This window comes from Ictidomys tridecemlineatus, chromosome 9 (assembly GCF_052094955.1).
Source record: "Ictidomys tridecemlineatus isolate mIctTri1 chromosome 9, mIctTri1.hap1, whole genome shotgun sequence".
NCBI lineage: Eukaryota > Metazoa > Chordata > Mammalia > Rodentia > Sciuridae > Ictidomys > Ictidomys tridecemlineatus.
Genome location: NC_135485.1, coordinates 146217734 through 146238685, shown reverse-complemented (window position 1 = coordinate 146238685; position 20952 = coordinate 146217734). Strand labels below are relative to the sequence as shown.

General features: G+C 37.0%; 1 protein-coding gene across 3 annotated transcripts in view; it reads left to right on the top strand.

Annotated features, from left to right (window-relative positions):
* Positions 1–2092: 2092 nt before the first annotated feature.
* The window catches only part of Adad1 (adenosine deaminase domain containing 1), a 37199-nt gene continuing 18339 nt past the window's right edge, over positions 2093–20952 (top strand). Inside the window, exons 1-7 of one of the 3 annotated variants that reach the window (XM_078022154.1) lie at positions 2093–2333; positions 2889–3068; positions 3830–4018; positions 5736–5903; positions 11093–11161; positions 14631–14756; positions 19213–19336. In XM_078022154.1, coding sequence (XP_077878280.1) covers positions 2222–2333; positions 2889–3068; positions 3830–4018; positions 5736–5903; positions 11093–11161; positions 14631–14756; positions 19213–19336 — 968 coding nt within the window. In that variant the 5' untranslated portion in view covers positions 2093–2221. The remainder of the gene's footprint in view (positions 2334–2888; positions 3069–3829; positions 4019–5735; positions 5904–11092; positions 11162–14630; positions 14757–19212; positions 19337–20952) is intronic. The other 2 variants (XM_013363438.3, XM_040293341.2) reach the window with 2 other exon arrangements.

Sequence of the window (20952 nt, the reverse complement as noted above, 5' to 3'; positions counted from 1 at the left end):
AGCTTCCAGCCTCCTGGCTAGATAAAGATACATATTAAATATTGTGGAATAAATGAGGACTAGTCTATGAAATAACTGAGCAGTACTCATAAAATGTAGGTGGTGAAAAACAAGGGAAAACTGAAAAACTGCCTCAGACTACAAGAAATTAAAGAATGCAATGTGGTCACCTGAATGCTGTCAACTAAGGATGTTAGTGAAAAACATGTGAAATCCAGTTAGTGGTGGTATACCAATGTGATTTCTTAGTTTTAACAAATGTCCCATGTTATATAAGATAACTTAGGAGATGAACTCAGCCATCTTCACAACTGCTCCATAAACCTAAAGTTTTTCAAAATTACATTTACATAATTTTGACCTTACTTCTTTAACCCCTTGAGTTTCTACTTCCATTTCAGGTTTCCTCTCACAGTTGATCCTAATGTAATCACATCTCTTTTTACTTAGCATCATCTTTATACTTCTTGGGAACACTTAAACTTTTAATTCCCTTAACCTAGTCTCTAAATGTTAAGAAAAAATCTGAATTATAATTATTAATGGGCATTTGATCAAAGCAATGTAATCAACACATATTGATAATCACTAAAGGAAAATACACTTTTATTGAAAATGCATTCCATAATGGAAGGGATGGAATTTTTTCCAATTTCAGCATGTATTTATGGATGGATGTGAGTTTTTGCTACAATGAGGTAAACTACCAATTTTATTGTCCTTTTCCTTCCTTTGATTTTAAGAATAAATTTAACCCTTGAGAAAACTTCTCCACCTAAATAGTAGATGGTAGTGGAGAGTAAGCTGTGCCTACTTGGAGCTGCTCTGTGGTGTGTATCGCTGGTTTTCAGGCTGTGCCTAACCCCAAGTTCCACTTTGAGAAGCACTAGTTTGCTATAAGTCACTCCACCTTGAATACAGGCGCCAAGGCACAAGGACTTTAACCTTGTCTGTACAAGCAAAAGGCCATCGGCGCAGCACCATCTCAAGGCACAACCGACCACTCATTGAGGCCAACTTACCAAACCAAACCAGGAGCACCTGTACCCAGCAGGTCAGGAACCTCAGACCGGGAGCTCATGGACCTCACCAGATGAAACACCCTCATCCAACACTCAGGAAAGGAGACCCCCAGGAATGGACACAACGGTAGCCTGACCCGTCACCTGGTCACCCATCATCAGCCTTGCCCGAGAAAATCGCCACAGAGAAACCTCTGCTTCTCTGTCCCTGGCTTCAGCTCAGCGCTGTTAGTCCTCCTGTGGGACCACGCAAGCCAGCTCCGCGACGCCGTGGCCATCGACTGTCATCGTGACAACGAGGAACTGACCACAGCACTCGGCGTCCCGTCTGTCCCGGCCCGTGCTCTAGCACCGAATCCGGGAACCCGCACCAGCTGGCCTTGGCCTGCCTGACCCGGTAGCCCTGCCCACCCAGGATGAGTGACCGGAGCACGACAGGGCCGCTGGCACCCACCGCAGCCCCCGTGCCCGGCGAGGCCTGGGGAAGAGGCGGAGGTTCGCCGTCGTGGGCACCTCACGACAATGGCCCCGAGTCCGGAGCAACGTCAGGGGATTCCCGGGATTCGTCCCTGGCACCCGCGGACACAGGCGGTCTGCACTACCGAACAGTCTCGGCCCCTTCAAGGAAAGCCCCCTCAAAGAATTAAACCCACACCGGGTTTGCCACCCCACGTCGAGGCGGCCGCTGGCCTTGTACCTGCCCCCACGTGGCCCCGGCCGCTCGGGCCATCCGCGCCGCCTTCACGGCCGCCCTCCGCCCGCCGGCGCCCCCAGCGCGGCCACGGCGAGTTCGACGGCACAGCGCGAGCTGCGGAGGCCGCGGAGGCCACGCCGGCCCGGGCGCCCGCTCTGCCGCAGCTGGGAGACGGCGGGCCGCCCCGGCGCCCCGAGCAAGAAGGCCCAGGTGGAGACGCGGCGTGCTGCGCAGGGGCAGCGGTCCGCCGGCAGCTGCAGGCAGTCGACGACTCCGGCCGTCGACCCAGGCCTCACCGCAGCCCGGGTCAGGCGCGATGCGGCCACACTGCGCAGGCGCAAGCGGGGGCGGGCCGCGGGGACCGTTGGTGATTGGACGAGCGGGTCACGGGGGCGCAGACCCGGGCCCGCAGGGGCGTGCGGCGGCTTTGAAAGACGCGGCTGCGGCAGCCGCGTGCACGGGCGCAGAGCGGCCTGAGGCGAGGGTCGACGCCAAGAAGGACGCCATGGCGGCAGCGGGCGGTAGCCGGCGAGCTCCGGGCCTGCGGCTGGGTCTGCCCCTGGCCGCGCGCCTGCCCGCGGGGTCCAGCCCAGAGGGCGGCGGGGAGGACGGCCTCGGTGGGTGGCGTCGGCAGAGAGGGGCCGTGCGCTGCTGCCCGGCCTTGCTGGTGTCCCTGCGCGGGCGGCGTCCCCGGAGTCCCCGCAGCCCGGGGTTTGCGGCCTGCGTGGGCGGCGTCCCCGGGGACCCCAGGACCCCCAGCCCTGGAATTTGCGGGCGGTGCCCCTCGCAGTTATCGCAGTCCTATAGTTTGCGGTGCCCCTTGGTGTCCCCGCAGCTCTGGGGACTTGCGGCCTGCGCGGGCGGCGTCCTCCCGTGTCCCCGCAGCCCCATGATCGAGTCCTCAGCGGGCGGCTTTGCTTCCTGTGCCCCACATCCCCGGGTGGGGGTCGCCTCGGCCCCATGTCCCCTCGGCCCCATGTCCCCTCTCTCCTGGGAAGCAAGGGGTCAGCGCCTGCTGAAACGCACGAGCAGTCTGAAGAGGGTTGGCTGTGGTCATGGGAGTGTGTGAAAAGGCATTTGTGGAAACTAGGGTTTGGGGGCTCTCCCAGAGTATTTCGGCTTCACAGTATTTTACTTTTTTCTTCCCCTTCCAATTTTCTCATGGTTTGTAGGTGAGAAAACGTCTGGCAATAATGACTGGTTTCAGAATTCCAGGGTCCCTAGTTTTGCTCAGATGCTGAAAAAGAATTTGCCAGTTCAGCCATCAGCCCAGACTGTGACCACAGCCACACTATACTCCTCGGACAGCTGCAGCTTGTCGAGTATGGCATCCAAGGTTACACAAGTGACCGGTAGGACTTCTTCATTTGTAATCGTGCTCCAGTTCTTAGGTTCTGGGATGGCGAATAAGTTCCCTTGAGCCTCTGATTTGAGTGTGCCCTGGATGCTAGGTGTAGACATTTCTCTGCAGCTGAGTCCCACCTGGAGCCTCTAAGCTGATTCCCAGCCTCTAGGAAGCCTGAAGAAGCTTTCCCGGTCTCTCCCTTAACTACTCATTACTGCCTTGACTGCGCTAAACCATTTCAAGCGTGTCATTGTCTTTTTGATGTGAGGCTTTGGGTAAAGGACTGGATTTACACTAGTTTGTATTCCAGAAATCACTTAGCCAAGTGTTAAATATAAAGCAAGGGCTTATACTTGAAAAATTAAGTGGAATTTGATTCAAATTCAAATTTGTTGTACTGTTTGAATATGACAGGCAGTATAAAATAGTGGATGAGACCCAGAAACTGGGTTGTACTCCCCACAGATCTGGATCTTTCTCCATTCTAAGCCTTAGTGACATCATCTTTAAAAAAAGGCATAGCCTCTGAAGACCTTGACATCACTAAAATTCCATGCATTTTCAGTATTAACATGGTAACATTTCTTTTTTCAAAATGGTTTTAGGTATGTCAAAAGATATAATAGATTGTGCTTGTCATGTGTGCCAAAACTATACAGTAGAAACAAAAAAAATGTGATTGTGTATCTTCCATTTTTGAGGAGGATTTTATGCTTTTGCTCACTTTTATATTTTAACCAAATTGACCATGTAAACATCTATTTTTAGGTAATTTTCCAGAACCATTACTTTCCAAAGGTCTTTCATCTATTTCACATCCTGTCCTGCCTCCAAAAAAAATACCTAAGGAATTTATAATGAAATACAAACGTGGAGAGATAAATCCTGTATCGGCCTTGCACCAATTTGCACAAATGCAGCGGGTTCAGCTTGACCTTAAGGAGACTGTAACAACAGGCAAGTGCAAAGTTGTCTGGTTATTATGGTGCTAGAAAATCTTTCCAGTAAATGGATACTGATGTGATGCTATGCCAGTAACCTTGGGTAACAAATAGATACATTGAGAAAACACCACATTCTATATTATTAAAAAATGGGCTTAATCTCTGTGTAACTTAATGTTTTCTTGCATTATTCTCAGACTGTCCCTGGAAAATGTAACCCATTGGTCATTGTAAGAAAGACAAATGGATCAGTTGTTTTCTAGGAAGAATAACTCAAAAACGTGACCTATTGATTGCCAATGGGTTCTTTTTTTGTTTGAAGTATGATTCTGTAGGTTTGGTGTTGATACCAGAGTATCAATATTTTTAGCAAGCTCTATATGTAATTTAGATTCATGGTAAAATTTGAGAACCTGGGTTATAAACAGGTGACACTGATAGACTCAGCATTTGACACAGAATGCACATTAAAAGATTTGGTGTGTAATAATATCTCCTTTGTACGAAGCATCTGGGCCACTTGTTAAATATACAGAATGCTGTGTGGTTTGGTAAATTTGAACTGAAACACAGGTGATTATAGAGGAAAAAATTCGGGAAATTGAGGTCTTAGATGAGGGAAAACAATTCACTCAGTTGCCCTCAGGAGTTCCTGATAAAGCCTTAATGCAAAATTTAAAAACAATGTGCCAGGTGTGGTTGCACAAGCCTGCGATCTTAATGGTTCTCGAGGCTGAGGCAGGAGGATCATGAATTCAAAGCCAGCTTCAGCAATTTTGCAAGGCCCTAAGTTACTTAGCAAGATTTTTTCTCGAAATAAAATATAAAAGGGATTGGAGATATGGCTCAGTGGTTAAGAGCCCCTGTGTTCAATCCCCTGTACCAAAAAAATAAACAGTTAATGTAATGTGATTGTACGTGAGGAAATAAGATACTGGATTTATGTGCATAGTCATTGTATCTAGCCATCCATAACTAAAGACTAGCGATTTAGGCTCCTAAAGTTTCTAATACCAGTAAGTAAAACTTGAAACAGAAATTATTGATCTGTGATTTTAAGAGATAATTCCATTTTGTTTTCATTAGGCAAATATGAACATTAAGTAAAAGTGTAAAAATAATCCTAGAAATTTTGGAGGATTGGACATCAAGTTTAATTCTTTAGGATATCTTCGTTATTGTATTTTGGGATTTTTCTCCTGGTTTCCCACCCTCAGCCTTCCCTGAGCTCTAGTAGATTGAGCTGTTTACCATTATGCCCTGAAATGTTCATAAGTTTTCTTCAAAGGGATTCCTTGTTTCTGGAGCTTATCAAAGTATCAGAGTAATCTAAAGGTGGGAGAAATTCCCCTTGTATTAACAATTTTAAAAAGAGTGATATTAACAGAAGTCTCTACAGTGTATCTCTCATTGGTTGTTCAGTAGATATTTGAGTGATTACCATTGCCAGGCGTGACATTCCTGTCATTCCATGCTTGACATGTATTCTAAAGTTGTGGTGTTGTTCACTCTGGATCTGGAGCCAACCTAGCTTCTTGAATTCTCTAAACTAGTTTATGGGCCCATCTATCTCTGTTGTAAACCCTTATTGGCCAAATAAAAAGAATGGTTGGTGTTTTAGACTAAATTTTACAGGATATTTTTACTAGAATGTTTTTTTTAAATACAAACATTATTTGCAGGAGGGTACTGTGAGTTACTGTAGCAGTCATTCTGTGTTCTTTTTCTAGGTAATGTTATGGGACCATATTTTGCTTTTTGTGCTGTTGTGGATGGTATTCAATATAAGACTGGACTGGGACAAAATAAAAAGGAGTCTAGATCCAATGCAGCAAAGTTAGCTCTTGATGAGCTTCTACAATTGGATGAACCTGAACCAAGAATGTTAGAACCATCAGGTAAATATTCTTTATTACAAAGTATTTGGAAAATGTATCATTTTCCAGGAGGAATTAAAGATTGATGTTAATGAAGAGTTACTTGGTAGCTACAGAACTTACTGGATTCACTGATATATTTAATAGTAGTTGAAATGCTCTTGTTTATTTCAGTACCACAAGTCATTATGAATGTGGCTAAATTGTCTGATAACTTGTCAGATTATTAATTATTTCTAATCCTGAAATGTTTTTTGTGTAATAAATTCTTACCAAGGCACTTAATTCTATATATTTAGTACTAAAAGGGATTTAATGCATAGTTTACAAATTTTCCTGTATTAGATTTAGTAAATAGTTGTTAATTGAGAAAATGATGACTGAAGGTAGCATGGCAAATAGATTAAGAAGGTATATTGCAGAATTAGATTGATAATATTGAAATGTTGACCATGGGCCATCACATGAATTGCCCTCTAAACCCAAGTTTCATTTGACAGGTAAAAACAATGAAGTTAACTATATTCTGTGACTGTTACTATGATTAAATGCATACAAAACACTTAACCAGTGCCTGGTGAATAATACAGAATCAATTGATAGTAAATCTTATTATTAACTATTAGTTTGAAGAATATGTTAAATTGTTATTGTTTTTGCCAGTATTGGCTTCAATGTTAAATTGTTTTGATTTACATGTAAATGAGGCAACTTTTAAAACATCTTAATTTGATTTTAAGCAGTGACTATACATTCATTCTTTATAAATACAAGTCTGTTTATTCTACTAAAGCCACAGCCCCACAGCTTTTCTTTCATTTCTTAAGGTTCTTTAAGTTAAATTCTTTATATATTTTAATTGATATTGTTTAATTAAAGCAGTTTATTTAATAATAAAAAACAAGTAATTTGGCCACACCTTATGAGGTGAGTTTTAATGTTTTTCTCACTGTTTTTCAAATAGCTTGTCATATTTTGGATTTAGAGATAGAGTATTTTCTTAATTTTTATATTTTTCTGATATAATATTTAGGGCAAGGTATGATTTTGGTAAATGTCTTAAGTTTTGACATATAAATGTCACTCTTATTATTCAGGTATGACTTTTTACATGTTATTTGACCTACAAAAGAACATTGATCACTAAATTCACTTTGTTAAAAATTGTTTTAAATTATTCCTTTTGTCCTACTTTGTACATATGGGTTGTTTTCTGGTTTGCTTTCAGCAGGAGGGTCAAGGGTGGCATTTTTCCTTAATACTCATGTTTCTTCTAGTTATTTTTCATGTTTGTCCAACATCTTTAATTATCCTGGGTTTTTTAAAAATTGTATTAGGTATATAATTGCTTTTTGGCATGATCAAAGAATGTTTTATTAGAAGTGTAACATTTGTATTATCAAGATTATCTAACAATCATGCTACTTGATTTCTTTGTTTCCTATTTTTGTCATGTGGATGATATTTTGACTTAATAGTTGGAAATTAATGACTCAACCAGAAACTTGTCTTTATAATACAAAGTCATTTGTGATAATTTTGAATTCTTATTTATCATCTAATTTTACTTATCTGTATTTATTCAGGGTCAGCACTGAATTATGCTGTGATGAATAAATACTACCCATGTGTGGCTTAATGACTTAAGATTTAGATTTTTTTATAGTTATCTTTGCCTATCCAGAATATTTAACAAGTAAATGTGAAATGCAGAACCTATGATGAAGAATATTACAACATTTCTTTCATTTGTTGATAGGAATTCCTTTTATAAAATTATTTTATCAGCTATCAAACTGCCTACATATACTTTGTACACAGTAGTATTTTCCTGCTTTCCTTCCAACCATAGCATACAGTAGAAATCTGTTTTTAGGAAATACTATGTTCCAGAAACTGTGGTAGTCTTGACCTATCCCCTGTCCTCTAAGAGCTAAATACTTTTCAGAAATCAAGTTAAAACATATTTAAGAACTGTGAAATAATATATAATAAGGTTGTCTTTCCTCTGTAGTTGTTTTAAACAACTGAGTTAAAAAATTTCTTTCTTGAGAAAGGATGTAGAAGAAAGAATTGAGGATTTCTTCTCTTTACTGTCTATTGACTTTGTCCTTTTTTTTTTTGTCTTTTATACTTAAAAATTTGAAAGCTGATCATTAGGATTTTTTCACACTTCTAAACTCATCACTGTTTGAAAATTCTTTTTTAAAATTTTTTTAGATGTTGATAGACTTTTATTTTATTTATTTATTTATATGTGGTAATGAGAATTGAACCCAGTACCTCACACATGTCAGGCAAGTGCACTACCTCTGAGCCACAGCCACAGCCCCAGCCCCCTGAAGATTCTTTTGTGTATCTTTTTTCCAGTATTTTAAAGTAGATTTTGTTAACCGTATAAATTCTTCTCAAGGATGATGTGATTGATTCTATTAAGTCTTGAAAATCTAATACTTTTTGACATAAGAGTCTGATTTTTAAGTTTGACTTTTTAATCATTTAAAAAGTTTTTCCAGGCATGGTGGCGCATGCCTATAATTTCAGCAACTTGGGAGACTGAAGAAGGTTCAAAGTCAGTCTCGACAACTTGGCAAAACCCTCAGCAACTTAGGGAGACCCTGACTCACAAAGGAGCGGGGATGTAGTTAAGTGGTAAAGTGCCCCTGAGTTCAATCCCCAGAAACAACAACAAAAAATTAATTGTAAAATATACTTCAAATTTACCATCTTAACCATTTTAAAGGTACAGTTCAGCAGTATTAAATCCATTCACTTTGTTATTCAACCAATATCCAGAATTTTTAAAAAATATTTTTAGTTGTGGATGAACACAATGCCTTTATTTTTTTGTGGTCCTGAAGATGGATCTCAGTGCCACATACATGCTAGGCAAGTGCTCTACCACTGAGCCACAACCCCAGCCCCCAATATCCAGAATTCTTCATCTTACAAAACTGAAGTTATACATACATTAAATAACAACTCCCTGTCTCTTCCCTAAGCCTTTGACAATCACCATGCTACTTTGTGTCTCTGTAAGAGAAATCGGGTAGTATTTGTTTGCTTTTTCTTCTGTAACTGGTTTATTTCACCTAGGATAATGTCCTCAAGGTTCATCTAGTTTGTTGTACGTGTCAGAATTTCTTTGCTTTTAAGAGCTCAACAATATTCATGTGTATTCCACATTTTATTTATCCAATTTTCTGTTGATGGACATTTGGGTTGCTTACATTTTTTTGACTCTTCTGAATTTTTGTTGTTGTGATTATTGTGTTTAGATATCTTGTTGACATGCTGCCTTCAGTTCTTTCAGTTATATACCCAGAAGTGAAATTGCTGGATCATTTGATAAGTTTTTAATTTTTTGAGAAATCACCATACTGTTTTCTATAATGCCTAAACCATTTTATTCCTATCAGCTGTGCATAAGAGTTCCAATTTCTCCACATTCTTGCTTTTTTTTACTTATTTTTTGTGTTTTACTATGAGCTAATCCTAATGGATGTGAAAAGTGGTATTTTATTGTGGGCTTTACTTTATTTCCCTAGTAGTTAATGATGTGAAGCATCTTTTCATGTCTTATTGGACATAGGTCTGTCTGCTTTAGAGAAGTATCTATTCAAGTCTTTTGTTTATTTTTCAACTACGCTGTTTTTTGTTGTTGAGTTTAAGAATTTCTCCATTCTGGATATCAAACAGTTATCAGATTTGCAAAAATGTTTTCCCCATTCTGCAGGTTTCTTTTTCTGTTGATAGTGTCCTTTTCTGTATAAGTTTTTAATTTTGACAAAGTTCAACCTTCTTGTTGTTGTTGCCTGTGTCTTTTGTCATATCCAAAAAATCATTGCCATATTTAATGTCTTGAAGCTTTTCCTCTGTTTTCTTTTAGAGTTTTATAGTTTTAGCTCTTATGTTTATCTTTGATCCATTTCAAATTAATTTTTGCATATGATGAAAGGATCCAACTTCACTCTATTGCATATGGATACCCAATTCTCCCTGTGTTATTTGTTGAAAATATTGCCCTTGGCACTTTTGTTAAAAATCATGTGACCATATATGCACAGGTTTATTTCTGGGTTGTCTGATCTATAGGTCTGTCTCTATGTCAGTAATATCCTATTTTAATTAGCCTTGGAGTAAGTTTTGAAATTAAGATGTTTGAATCCTCCAACTTTGTTCTTTTTATTTCAAAATTTTTTCAACTATTTTTACATAGCATTTTAAAATGCAGAACATCTTGTGCAGTCTGGTTTATTTCTTTATTGAGATTATTTGTGCATAATAAACAGGGATTAATATCTACTTAGCCACACTCACTCAAGTAAATAGAATTGAATCCATCTTTCTCTGTTTAAGGTTCTGCTTTTCTCAAATCTGGGTGTATAAACTTAACTATAGTTAGCATTTCTCTAATATGAGCCCTGAGGTAACATTATCACCTGTTCTTTGCTCAGTTTCCCATCTTACTCAAATTTTAGTCTAGAGTACGAATTCTTTTTCCTTTGTCTTTGTGAATGATTTTTAAGAAATTGGCTACTTTAATTGGGATCTTAGCTTCTGGAGCCATGTCACTTGTTTTTTTTTTTTTTATTGTTGGTCGTTCAAAACATTACACAGTTCTTAATACATCATATTTCACAGTTTGATTCAAGCGGCCATACCACCCTGAATGCTCCCGGTCTCGTCTGTTTTTTTTTTTGTTGTTTGTTTGTTTGTTTGCTTGTTCCTCTGATTTAGTGTCATGTTCTTTTCTTGTTTTTTGGATTCCTTAACTTTGGGGACTGAATTGGAGAGCAGTTGCAAGGAATGGCACTAAAAGCATTGAGAACTTTGACACATTCTCCTAGAAAATAGCCTGGTAAAATAGTATTTAAAATGATAATTTTTACTCATTTTTAATAGAATATTCATTTAAAATATTTTCTACAGTATTATAAATAGAAAACTGTTCATAAGTATCAAAAAAGACTGGTTTGGTTTGCACAATGTTGCAACTTTTACAAAGCAATCTATGTAAGAAATTCAAACTTGTTTGCATATCTGGTATCAAAATGCAAAATACTTTATCAATGCTGAGCTAATGAGCATTCAATGATCTAGAGTTAGTGGAAGTATACAGGAAATAATCATTCTTGGATTACTATCAATCCAGTGTGTTAGCTCTCTGGAATATTGAAGTTTCACGTTTCCTGATGTTTTGTTTGCAGGTCCTCCTCCTATCCCAGCAGAACCTGTTGTTACACCTGAACCAGCTTATGTTTCGAAAGTACATTATGGTAGGAAAGTCCGTTGTGATGTTCTTTTTTAGAAGATTAACTCAATTAAAATTATAATTAATATGCATAGGTATTAAATGTACATTAACATTGTATCATTAAAACCTTTATTTCCACCTCTGTAAAATAAAAGGAAAATTTCTATGCTAAAATGAGAGAAATGAGAAGAAGAGAGATTAAAAGGAGTTTCCTCTTATAAGGAAGATAGTTCATCAATTTTATGTAATTGCTTTTTTTTTTAAGAATTCTTTGTTCTGATTATTCTGGTTATTAATGTAAACCAGTGGCTTTCTGTAGCTTGATGTCATTTGGCACATTCATTTCAAATAATCTATTTACTTTGTTCTAAAGCCAGTTACAATCACTCAAGCCCAGGAAAATTACAACTTAAAGTTACTAGTTGTGTGTTCTTCTATCAGTTACTTCTTTGTATACTTGAATTTTGTCATTTGTAAAGTGGCCATTACAGTAATTATCTCATAGAGCTACTGTAAGGATTAAATGAATTCATACATATGAAATACTTAGATTAGTGCCTGACACACAGTAGGTACTCACTTAAACAGTAAGCTTTTTATTTTATTATAATGTCTCATCACTTTCAATATTGTATGGTAGTTGTTAATGTCCTTTTCCTGTTAGACTGTTAATCTCCTTGAAAGCAGAAATTTTTTCTTAAATTTCTCCATTGACAATGTGTCATACTGCAGATTTTAAAGTTTGTAATGTTTGTAAAGTGAAAAAAGAAAAAAAGCCATTCTTCCATTTTCCAGGTCTGGAAGTTAGGATTTGAAATTTTTTATGAAACCTTTGTCTTCCATTGTTTTTCTAAGGCAATGAAAAAGGCTTCACAAATTTGTAGGCTTGCCATTGAGTAAAGAACCAGGCCAAGGAAAATACACACATTCAAAGGACAAATCCACTAGTAGTTAGATATGGTCACTTGACTTAACAGTCACTGGAACTGATGAACCAGAAGAGCCATGAGGGGTCAGTCCTACAGCAGTGACTTCTTAATATGGAAAGAGGCTCTTGTCTTTCAGCCTTTGTGGACATTTTTAATGACTAATGAAATAGATCTCAAGAATGGGTGATAACAGATTGTGTTAACTGTGAATGAGGAATATGTAGTTTCAATAAAAAATAGGAGTAGATTATGCTTTACAAAGCTTAGGGCAGGAGTCAAGTATCAGAAAAAGGAGAGCAAAACATCATCCTTTAACCTTGGGGTAAAACAGGAGCTGTGTTACAGCTTTTGAAAGAAAGAAAAAAAAAAGCTTTGAGAATGATAAAAATCTTAGTACTCTCTGATGGTCCAGTTATTAAATAGTCTTTCACAGCCTATTTACCTTGCCGTATGATTCTAACTGGACTGTATTTTCACTAAAAATAGAAGCATTTTGGCTCTGAAGATAGGTTTAGGTCACTCATGATATTTGAATAACACTTGAAGTTAACCACTTGTAGTAAAAAAAAAAAAATTGTTAACTGACATTGTGTGTGTCATGTTTTTACTTCCTCCTTCATTCCCAATAACTTGAGACTATTTTACTCCCTCAGCAATTAGCACATACGCATAGGGAAAACAGTATTATACTTCCTTCATATATGTGCTAAGAGGATATTCATGAAGTAACTAATTATATTCACAGTGTTTGTTATTTCATTTAATACTAAGATCAAGACATATACTGGTATATTGGGCTGTGTGTAGGGGCTGTTATTTGCAATGCTGGAGTCAAACCCTGGACCTTAAACATGCTAGGCAAGCGCTCTACCATTGAGTTGTATCCCCATCCCTATCTCCCATTGGTATATCGATTCCCAAATATTTTTGATATTTTTAAACATTTTCTTGCCACATGCATAATTCTTATTTGGTTAGTATTAATTATGTATTTTTCTATATCGTCACAAACTAATTACTAACTTCATAGGACATGGTTGAATAAATTACAGTCCATTTCATTTTGTGGAACCATTAATAAGAGTGAAATAACACTAATGTCTCTTTTGATGTCCAAGATAAAAGTAATATGAAGAGTGGTGTTTAGCATACCCTAGTTATTTTTTTAATGATTCATGTTTACATTTATACATTGTTTCTTAAAATAACCTTAAGAAACTGGTAATAGTGGTTTTGTATCTGGAAAGGAAAACTTGTGAATGTATACCTTGTTTTGAAAAAGAATAAAAAATCGTTTTTTTTTTTTTTTAAAACATGAAGTGGAAACTGCATATTCTGTACCATGAGCTTTGTAATAAAGAGGTACTAGTCCATTCTTAGAGCTCCATTTTTGTGATTAATTTTTCAAGTGTTTTTTTTATTTTTGATAATATGCATTTGCCTGTTTTGCTACAAATAGAGTATTGGTTAACAAAATGCAAGTTTCCTGTAATTACGAACATATATATAGGATACCTGAAAAATAGTGTATCCAGTTAGGAGAATATTGAGACTTGCTAACATACTTCAGCATTTGTGCCTTTTAGATGATAGTGGTTATTAAGGAAATAAGAATTTCTACAGAAATTATAATTGTACACTTGAAATATACGTAGCACATGAGAGCAAAATTATTCCATTTTTTAAATTCAGTCTATCAAGGCTCAGATCACCATGAAACATGCGATATCAAGAGCCATCATTAGTTTTTGACCAAACTTGGAGAAACAGTGTATTAAGTGCTGCTGCAACTCATTCTCTAATAATGAGTTTTCACTAGCAGTACACAATTATGTATACACAAAGGAACATGATCAGGGCCTAGAATCTCAAAGCAACTCATTGATGTTTATTATTTATAAATTGTTTTAGTATGATCCTAGTTTCTCAAGTGTTTTTTAAGATTAAAAAAATTATATATATTTATAAATCAGTGGACCTTTATTTATATGCAGTGTTGAGAATTGAACCCAGTGCCCCAGACATGCTAGGCAAGCGCTTTGCCACTGATTCACAACCCTAGCCCCCTTAGTACTGTTTTAGCCTTCCTTCAAAGTTTAGTTCTTTAAAGTGCGAATGCAGAAGTATATCAAGTCTAGATGCTTAGTGGTTTGCCATGGGTCTCAGTGGGGCAAATTCTAAAGGAGTATATTTTGATTGTCACAATGACTGGAGAGTATTTTGCCATTTGGCAAGATATTGGTCATCTTGCAATGTTCGAGACAGTCCTCTACAATAGAATTGCTTTGTGACGTGACTGTCAGAGTAAACTCTGAAAGTATAAACCAATAGTCCTCTAGTAAGTACTGACAAGTCTTTTTACGAGAAATATCCAAAACCCAGTAATAACTTGTATTTTTTTACAATTGAATATTTTAAAATCCCAAATTGACATGTTAGAAATTTGCTTATGTCTTTGTAAATTAACTAATTTGAATTTGATTCTAAAGTTGTAATAAAAATAAGACATCTCTGGAAAAACAAATGTTCTTCAAATTCATATTGCTTTTAAATTTTTTCTAGAAGGGAGACATATCCAGTATGCAAAGATTTCACAGATTGTTAAAGAAACATTTAATCAACTAATTTCTAGTCATTCACAGTATCTGAAATGTAGCAATTCATTGGCTGCTTTTATAATTGAAAGAGGTAAGTCCAGATATTTGGGACGTTAGTTTGTATAAAAACCTAATTGATCTAAACTATACTTTAGTAATATTTTAGTTAACTATCTTTGCCTCTATTGACCATGATTTTGCATTGATTTAAAGTGACCTTTTCTAGTAGGTGTGAGTCATTCAATAAACACAAATCTTCTCAAATACAGAGATTAAACATCCTGACCAGGAATCAAAACTGAAAAATGATAAAAAGGTTTAACATTTTAAACCTTAACCACTACCATCCCAAAATCTAATCCTCATTTTAACAAACATTAAAAGGGACTATAAAAATTAGCATTTTCATTTTCAATTAAAAAATAGTAAAATACAGATGTTGTGACATTGCAATTCTAATTATCTTTTTTTTTTTGTCCTTTTATGTTCTGGGTTGATCATTAAGAATTTGAGTTTTATACTAACCCATGAACTAAGCATTTATAAGGTTTGAATAGAGTAAAAGAAAAATTGGGGGAGAGAAGAAAGCATGAGGGAAGAGCAATGGAAAAATGAAACAATGAGCAGATAAATTTATTGCTAGTACAGAATAGTATATGTACAGGAGCAATACACAGTGTAGTTAGCTTATAAAATGGGGCCAGATTATGAAGTGGCTTAAGAACTATTCAGATGTTAGGTATGGTAGTAATCTATGAAAGATTTTAAACAATTGTAATTGTTGGGAAGATTAGTATCAGCTCTGCAACTTCAATTTAGGCAAGTTATATTCTAGTCATCTCTGCTTCAATTTTTTTATTTCTACAAATATGAGTAGAATAGAAACTAACACCCACTCATAGGGTTGTTAGAATTAGATATGAAAATGTAAATTTATTTAATACACAGTAGTTGGCATTTAGTAATCAACTAATTTTATTTGTGGTGATTAAAGTAAATGAATGCCTAAGTAATAATTGATAACAAACCATTTTTTTAAAATGGGAGTTGAACCTGAATTAAGGAATCACAATTTAGGTGATTGTGATAGAGTGCCTACATTAGAATTGAGATGGACAAGAACAGGAAGAAGTTTATATTTCAAAATAGATATGATAAAATGAAGGCAATGATGAATGATAAATGAAATAAGATGAATAAAAAAGTGTCATTTCAAGTTTACATAGGAAAATAGTTTACCTTATACAAAGTGGTCTAGAAGCCGGTGTGAGATTGGGTAGAGAATGTGGGAGAGTGATAAATGTAGTTTAGAAAATATGGGATGGGGAAGCCTGAGTGAAATCAAGCCAGCATTCTCGGAGTAACTCACAGGACATATAGAAAATATATTCTTAGATTTTATTTCCATGCCTCATTACTTTTTTTAAAAACCTTTACTTTTATTTATTTATTTATATGTGGTGCTGAGGATCGAACCCAGGGCCTTACATGTGCTAGGCAAGCACTTTACCACTCATTACTTTTAATTGGGTCTATAAGAAACTGTCAGATCCAATCATTTGTCTCTCCCTTGCCTGTATACTTTCCTGTATTTGTATTTTTCTCCTGTAACCATGGAGGAGGGAATCTCCTTTTATAGGTTAATTCTTTCATGTAAATTTGGATTCCATTTCCTCTATATCTTGATGAATTTTTCTTTTGGTTATATCCTCTTTTTTCTTGTATTATCAATCTTCAGTTTCTTTCAGAAGCAGTTCAGGTCAAATAACAGAAGAGGGAAAAAAAAGCTGAATTCTTGGCTGAGTTTCGTCCCCTCATAACAGCTTACATCACCATTCATTCTAGAACTTTCCTGACACTGCATAATTCCACTTAGGAGAGGTTTATAGACCTAGTTCTGGAGTCATAGTCTGCACTCAAAGGTCCATATTCCCTCTTCTAGGGATGAAAGCAGAGTCTGTCCCAGGTGTCCCTGTTTTCATCTTTCCAGTAGTATGGAAAACTGTCTACCCAAACTTGTGTCTTGGAAATAAAACAACAACAAAAAAAACCTTTAAACTCTTGGTACCTTTCCTACTTAAATCCACACTCATCCTTTTATCTGATTTTGTAGCCAAACTTAAATTACTTACAGCTCCTGTGTCTAATTCTACTCCAGTTTAGCCTTTTTCTCTTCTAAGATTGATAATAGTGTAACACCTGCTCTCATTGAGCCTGGAAACTAATCTTGTCAAGGCTGCCCTTACCTGCATGTTGCAAAATCTAGTGGATTTTGTTACCTGTTCACATGACTTTCTAGAGACAGTCAACACAGTTTTACCATAACTTGGTGTTTCTATCATACCAATACTCTCTAGGTTTACCTGCCCTCCGCCCTCCCTCCCCCAAACTGGCTACAAATCTTAAGAATACAATGTTATTAACTGTAGTCTCACCAGGGTATACATTAGGTTTCCAGAATTTAATCATAACTGCAGTTTATATCCTTTGACCAGTATCTCCCCATTACTCATGTCCTTATCACTAGTAACCCACATTTGTAGATTATATATTCCATATACAAATAAGATCATGCAAATTTGTCCTTCTGTGTCTGGCTTATTTCATTTAGTATAATATGTTCCAGTTTTATTTGTCATTGCAAATAAGATTTCCTCTGTTTTGTGGTATGAGTGTTGAACTTAGGACCTCATGTATGCTAGGCAAGCATTCCACTACTGAATTACATCCCCAGCCCAATAGTTTCTTAAGGTTGAATAGTTGTAGTACACATATACACACATGTATAAAATGTGAGATAAAGTGTGTATAGATAGATCAGTTTATCAGTTCATGTGTTGACATACACTTTGGGATGTTGTTAATACCTTGCCTACTGTGAATTGTGCAGCAGTGAACATAGGAGTTCAGATATCCCTTCAGGATCTTGTTTCCTTTGTATATACCCAGGATGGGATTGCTGGACCATATAGCAGTTCTATTTTTATGTCCTAAGAATCTCCACTTTGTTATCCACAATGACTATACTAATTTTTATATTTCTCACAACAGTTTATAAGCATTTACATTTATCCATATCCTTGCCAAAACTTCTTTTGACTTTTTTGACAATAACTTTGTAGTAATCAGTGTGAGGATATCTTGGGGGTTTTGATGTCCATGTCTCTAAATAGTGATGTTGAATACTTTTCAGAAATACACCTGTTTGTAAGTCCTCCTTGGAAAAATCTATTCAGGTCCTTTATCCGTTTTTAAATATTTTTTAATGAATTGTAGGATATTAAAGTTTCCTTGGTTATGTGTGGAATATTTTATCCCATTCTGTGGGTTGCCTTTTCATTCTGTTGATTGTTTCCTTTGCTGTGAAGAAAGGGTGATCCTGAATGAACCCCACATGCTTTTTGCTTCCTTACCTTCAGTGGGTTTTCCCATAGCTCTTGGTTGGAGCCTGAAGATTCTGCAGCACGGTGCACAGTGCTGCTTCAACCTCACTGCTGCCATTTCCTCCATCCTGCTCTGGAGCAGCTGTTCTGGTGCTCTCTCTGCTCAGGGTGGTGTGCTTGTGTGGTTGCTGGCTCCTCACACCACAGCTTATTAGGAAAGGATCATGCAACTATTTGGCATGAAGTATTTGATTGTTTTTTACATCAGTTCTGTATTTGTTTCCTTCCATATGCTTACCACAATTTGGGGTTTGTTTGGTCTTTTTTCCCCCCTCTCCCAGAAGCTTCATGAGGACGTGTCTTGCTCCTTATGTAAATCCTAGCATCTGCTTCAGTGTCTGATAATTTCTAGGACCTCAGCAGTTTTTGTTGAATTAGAAAAAGTTCTTCAGGTAGTTGCAAATGTATACTGAAGTTTGTTTGAGAGTCTTAAGACTAGAGATTTTCTGAAATCATCACGGAAGTAAAAGAAGGACAATATTTAAAAGGAAATATTTATGGAGAAAAGAACAATGAACTAGTCAGTAGCTGTTGAAAGGCCCTATAGATTACGGGGTGGGGGGTGGGAAAGACTGCCATTGAATTGTGGATTTTGGAAGCATAGAATTTCATGGGAATTTAAGTGGGCACAGCAGAATGTGAATGAAGCAAAGCTACTGGAAAATGCCTATGGTTTCTTTTCAAAACAGTTTGAGTAGAACAGAAAACAATATGGTTCTTAGAGAATCTGAGTGGATTTGAGAGGCATTTTATATAGACAGTTTTAAGTAGAATAGCAAATGAAGCCTTTTAAAAAGGTCACATAAATCTAGAGGAGGAGAAAATAGGGGCATGATGGAAAGCCCTATTTTCAAGGATATTTGGTGATTCTGTTGATTCTGTGGCGAAATTTAGATAAAGAACCATGATATAAGACAGCTGCCTTTTTGAGATATTAAATTTTGCTTCTTAAAAAGACTCCTAAGAATCTTATTTGAAATTATGGAATTATTTTTTCCATCTTTTTGGTCAATGTTTTACCTAGTTAAAATGGTAGGCTAGAGGTGGGGTTGGGACATAGGAAAGAGTTAGAATAACTTGCTGCTGTTAACCTTTTCCTTTCAGTGGGACATCATGAAGTCGTGGCTGTAGGCACAGGTGAATACAATTACAGCCAGTGCATAAAGCCAAATGGAAGAGTGCTACATGACACTCATGCTGTTGTTACAGCAAGAAGGTCTCTCCTTAGGTAAGGTAATGGATATATTTAATGCCATCAAATATCAGTGCTCTCAGCCTGAAGTAAACACATATAAATATCTTTATTTAAAATGGGAATTTTTCTGATCCTTGATCCAAGGATATGACAGTTTCTTCATTATCCCAATCATCTAATTATTTTCATGATAACCTTTGTAGATCTTATAGTAATTGCAATGTCTAATGTGAATTTTAGTGACTTCCATTAAGTCCTTGTGAACTAAGTTTTAAGAGTACTAAAGTTTAAGATAAAAAAAATGTTATCATTTTACTGACTAAAGTTATTGGAAAGTCTAGATTTGCACCAGTACACTCGATCTTTATTTCACCTCTCAATTAGCCGTACTTATCCAAGGATAGCACCAGAAGCTGACAAGATTCCAACTTATGAGTACAATGTGTAAGTGTAATTTATCATCTAGCAGAGTGTTAAATAAGGTGTCTGTCAGGCTAATAGATAATCAAAGAGAAGGAAAGGGACCAGAGGTACATATGCCTAGTTTCTTTTTCTAAACTCATCAGTCACTCTGCTCCTTGCAAGAAGAATGAAGAACAGATAAGAAGCCAGAAATGTTATACTCTAAAAACTTCATGTGAAAACAAACTGTGAGAAATGGGAACTACCAGCTTTTGGTTCTCCAAAGTTTATTTTAATCAAACTTCTTATGGAAATTTTCAAATACAAATGAAAATAAAATGATAGTAAATTCCATTTCCATTATTGTACTATTTTTGTTTAATCTCTGAATTCTCACTTGTAAGTGCTTTTTTGGCTGAAGTATTTAAAAATAAGTTTAGGAATATCCTACCTGAAAAATATCAGCATGTATCTTTAATAATAAGAAAAGAATTGTGTAATATTAAGTCATTGGAGAAGTCCATGAGGATCTTCCTACTCCTTGTCCTCCCATCCCCCTTTGGTGTTGATGACATTATTTGACCTCTGTAAAACTCTCACTTTTGCATTTATTTCTGCCTGTGTTTGGCATTGTTATACACTGTTGCTTACTTTTTTATTACATATTTCCAGTGGTGTGCTTGAACAGAGTACATTTTAAAATCGTGGTTTTTAAATAAGCAAAGTAGTTTTTCCTAGTTTAATTACAGTCTTTGAGGAGATCTGCTGGTTTTTGTTGTGGTGGTGGGTGGGGGTTTTGTTTTGTTTTATACTGGGGATTGAATCCAGGGCCATTTAACCACTGATAAAAAAAAAAAAACCCCAGTTCTAGTTCTTTTATTTTTTGAGACAGAGTCTCATGAAGTTGATGAGGCTGGCTTTGAACTTCAGTCCTCCAGCCTCAGCCTCCTAAGCCACTGGGATTACAGGTGTGCACCACCATATCTGGCCTGCTTGACTTTTTAATACAACTTGTGGTAGTCATTATATTTTTCCTATGCTGTTTTTTTCCCCTTTAAAACCAATAAGGAGCAGAACTACCATTGTTGTTGATGGTGATAATGTTGTTGAAATAATTTGGGTAGAGAAGGGGCTCTTCACTTGAGATTGGGAGCAGAGCCATCTGAGAAAGAAGGGAGGAATCAGTAGAGCAATGGGTCTTTTGCAGGATATGATAGTGGAAGACTCAAATATGAAATGGAAATGGA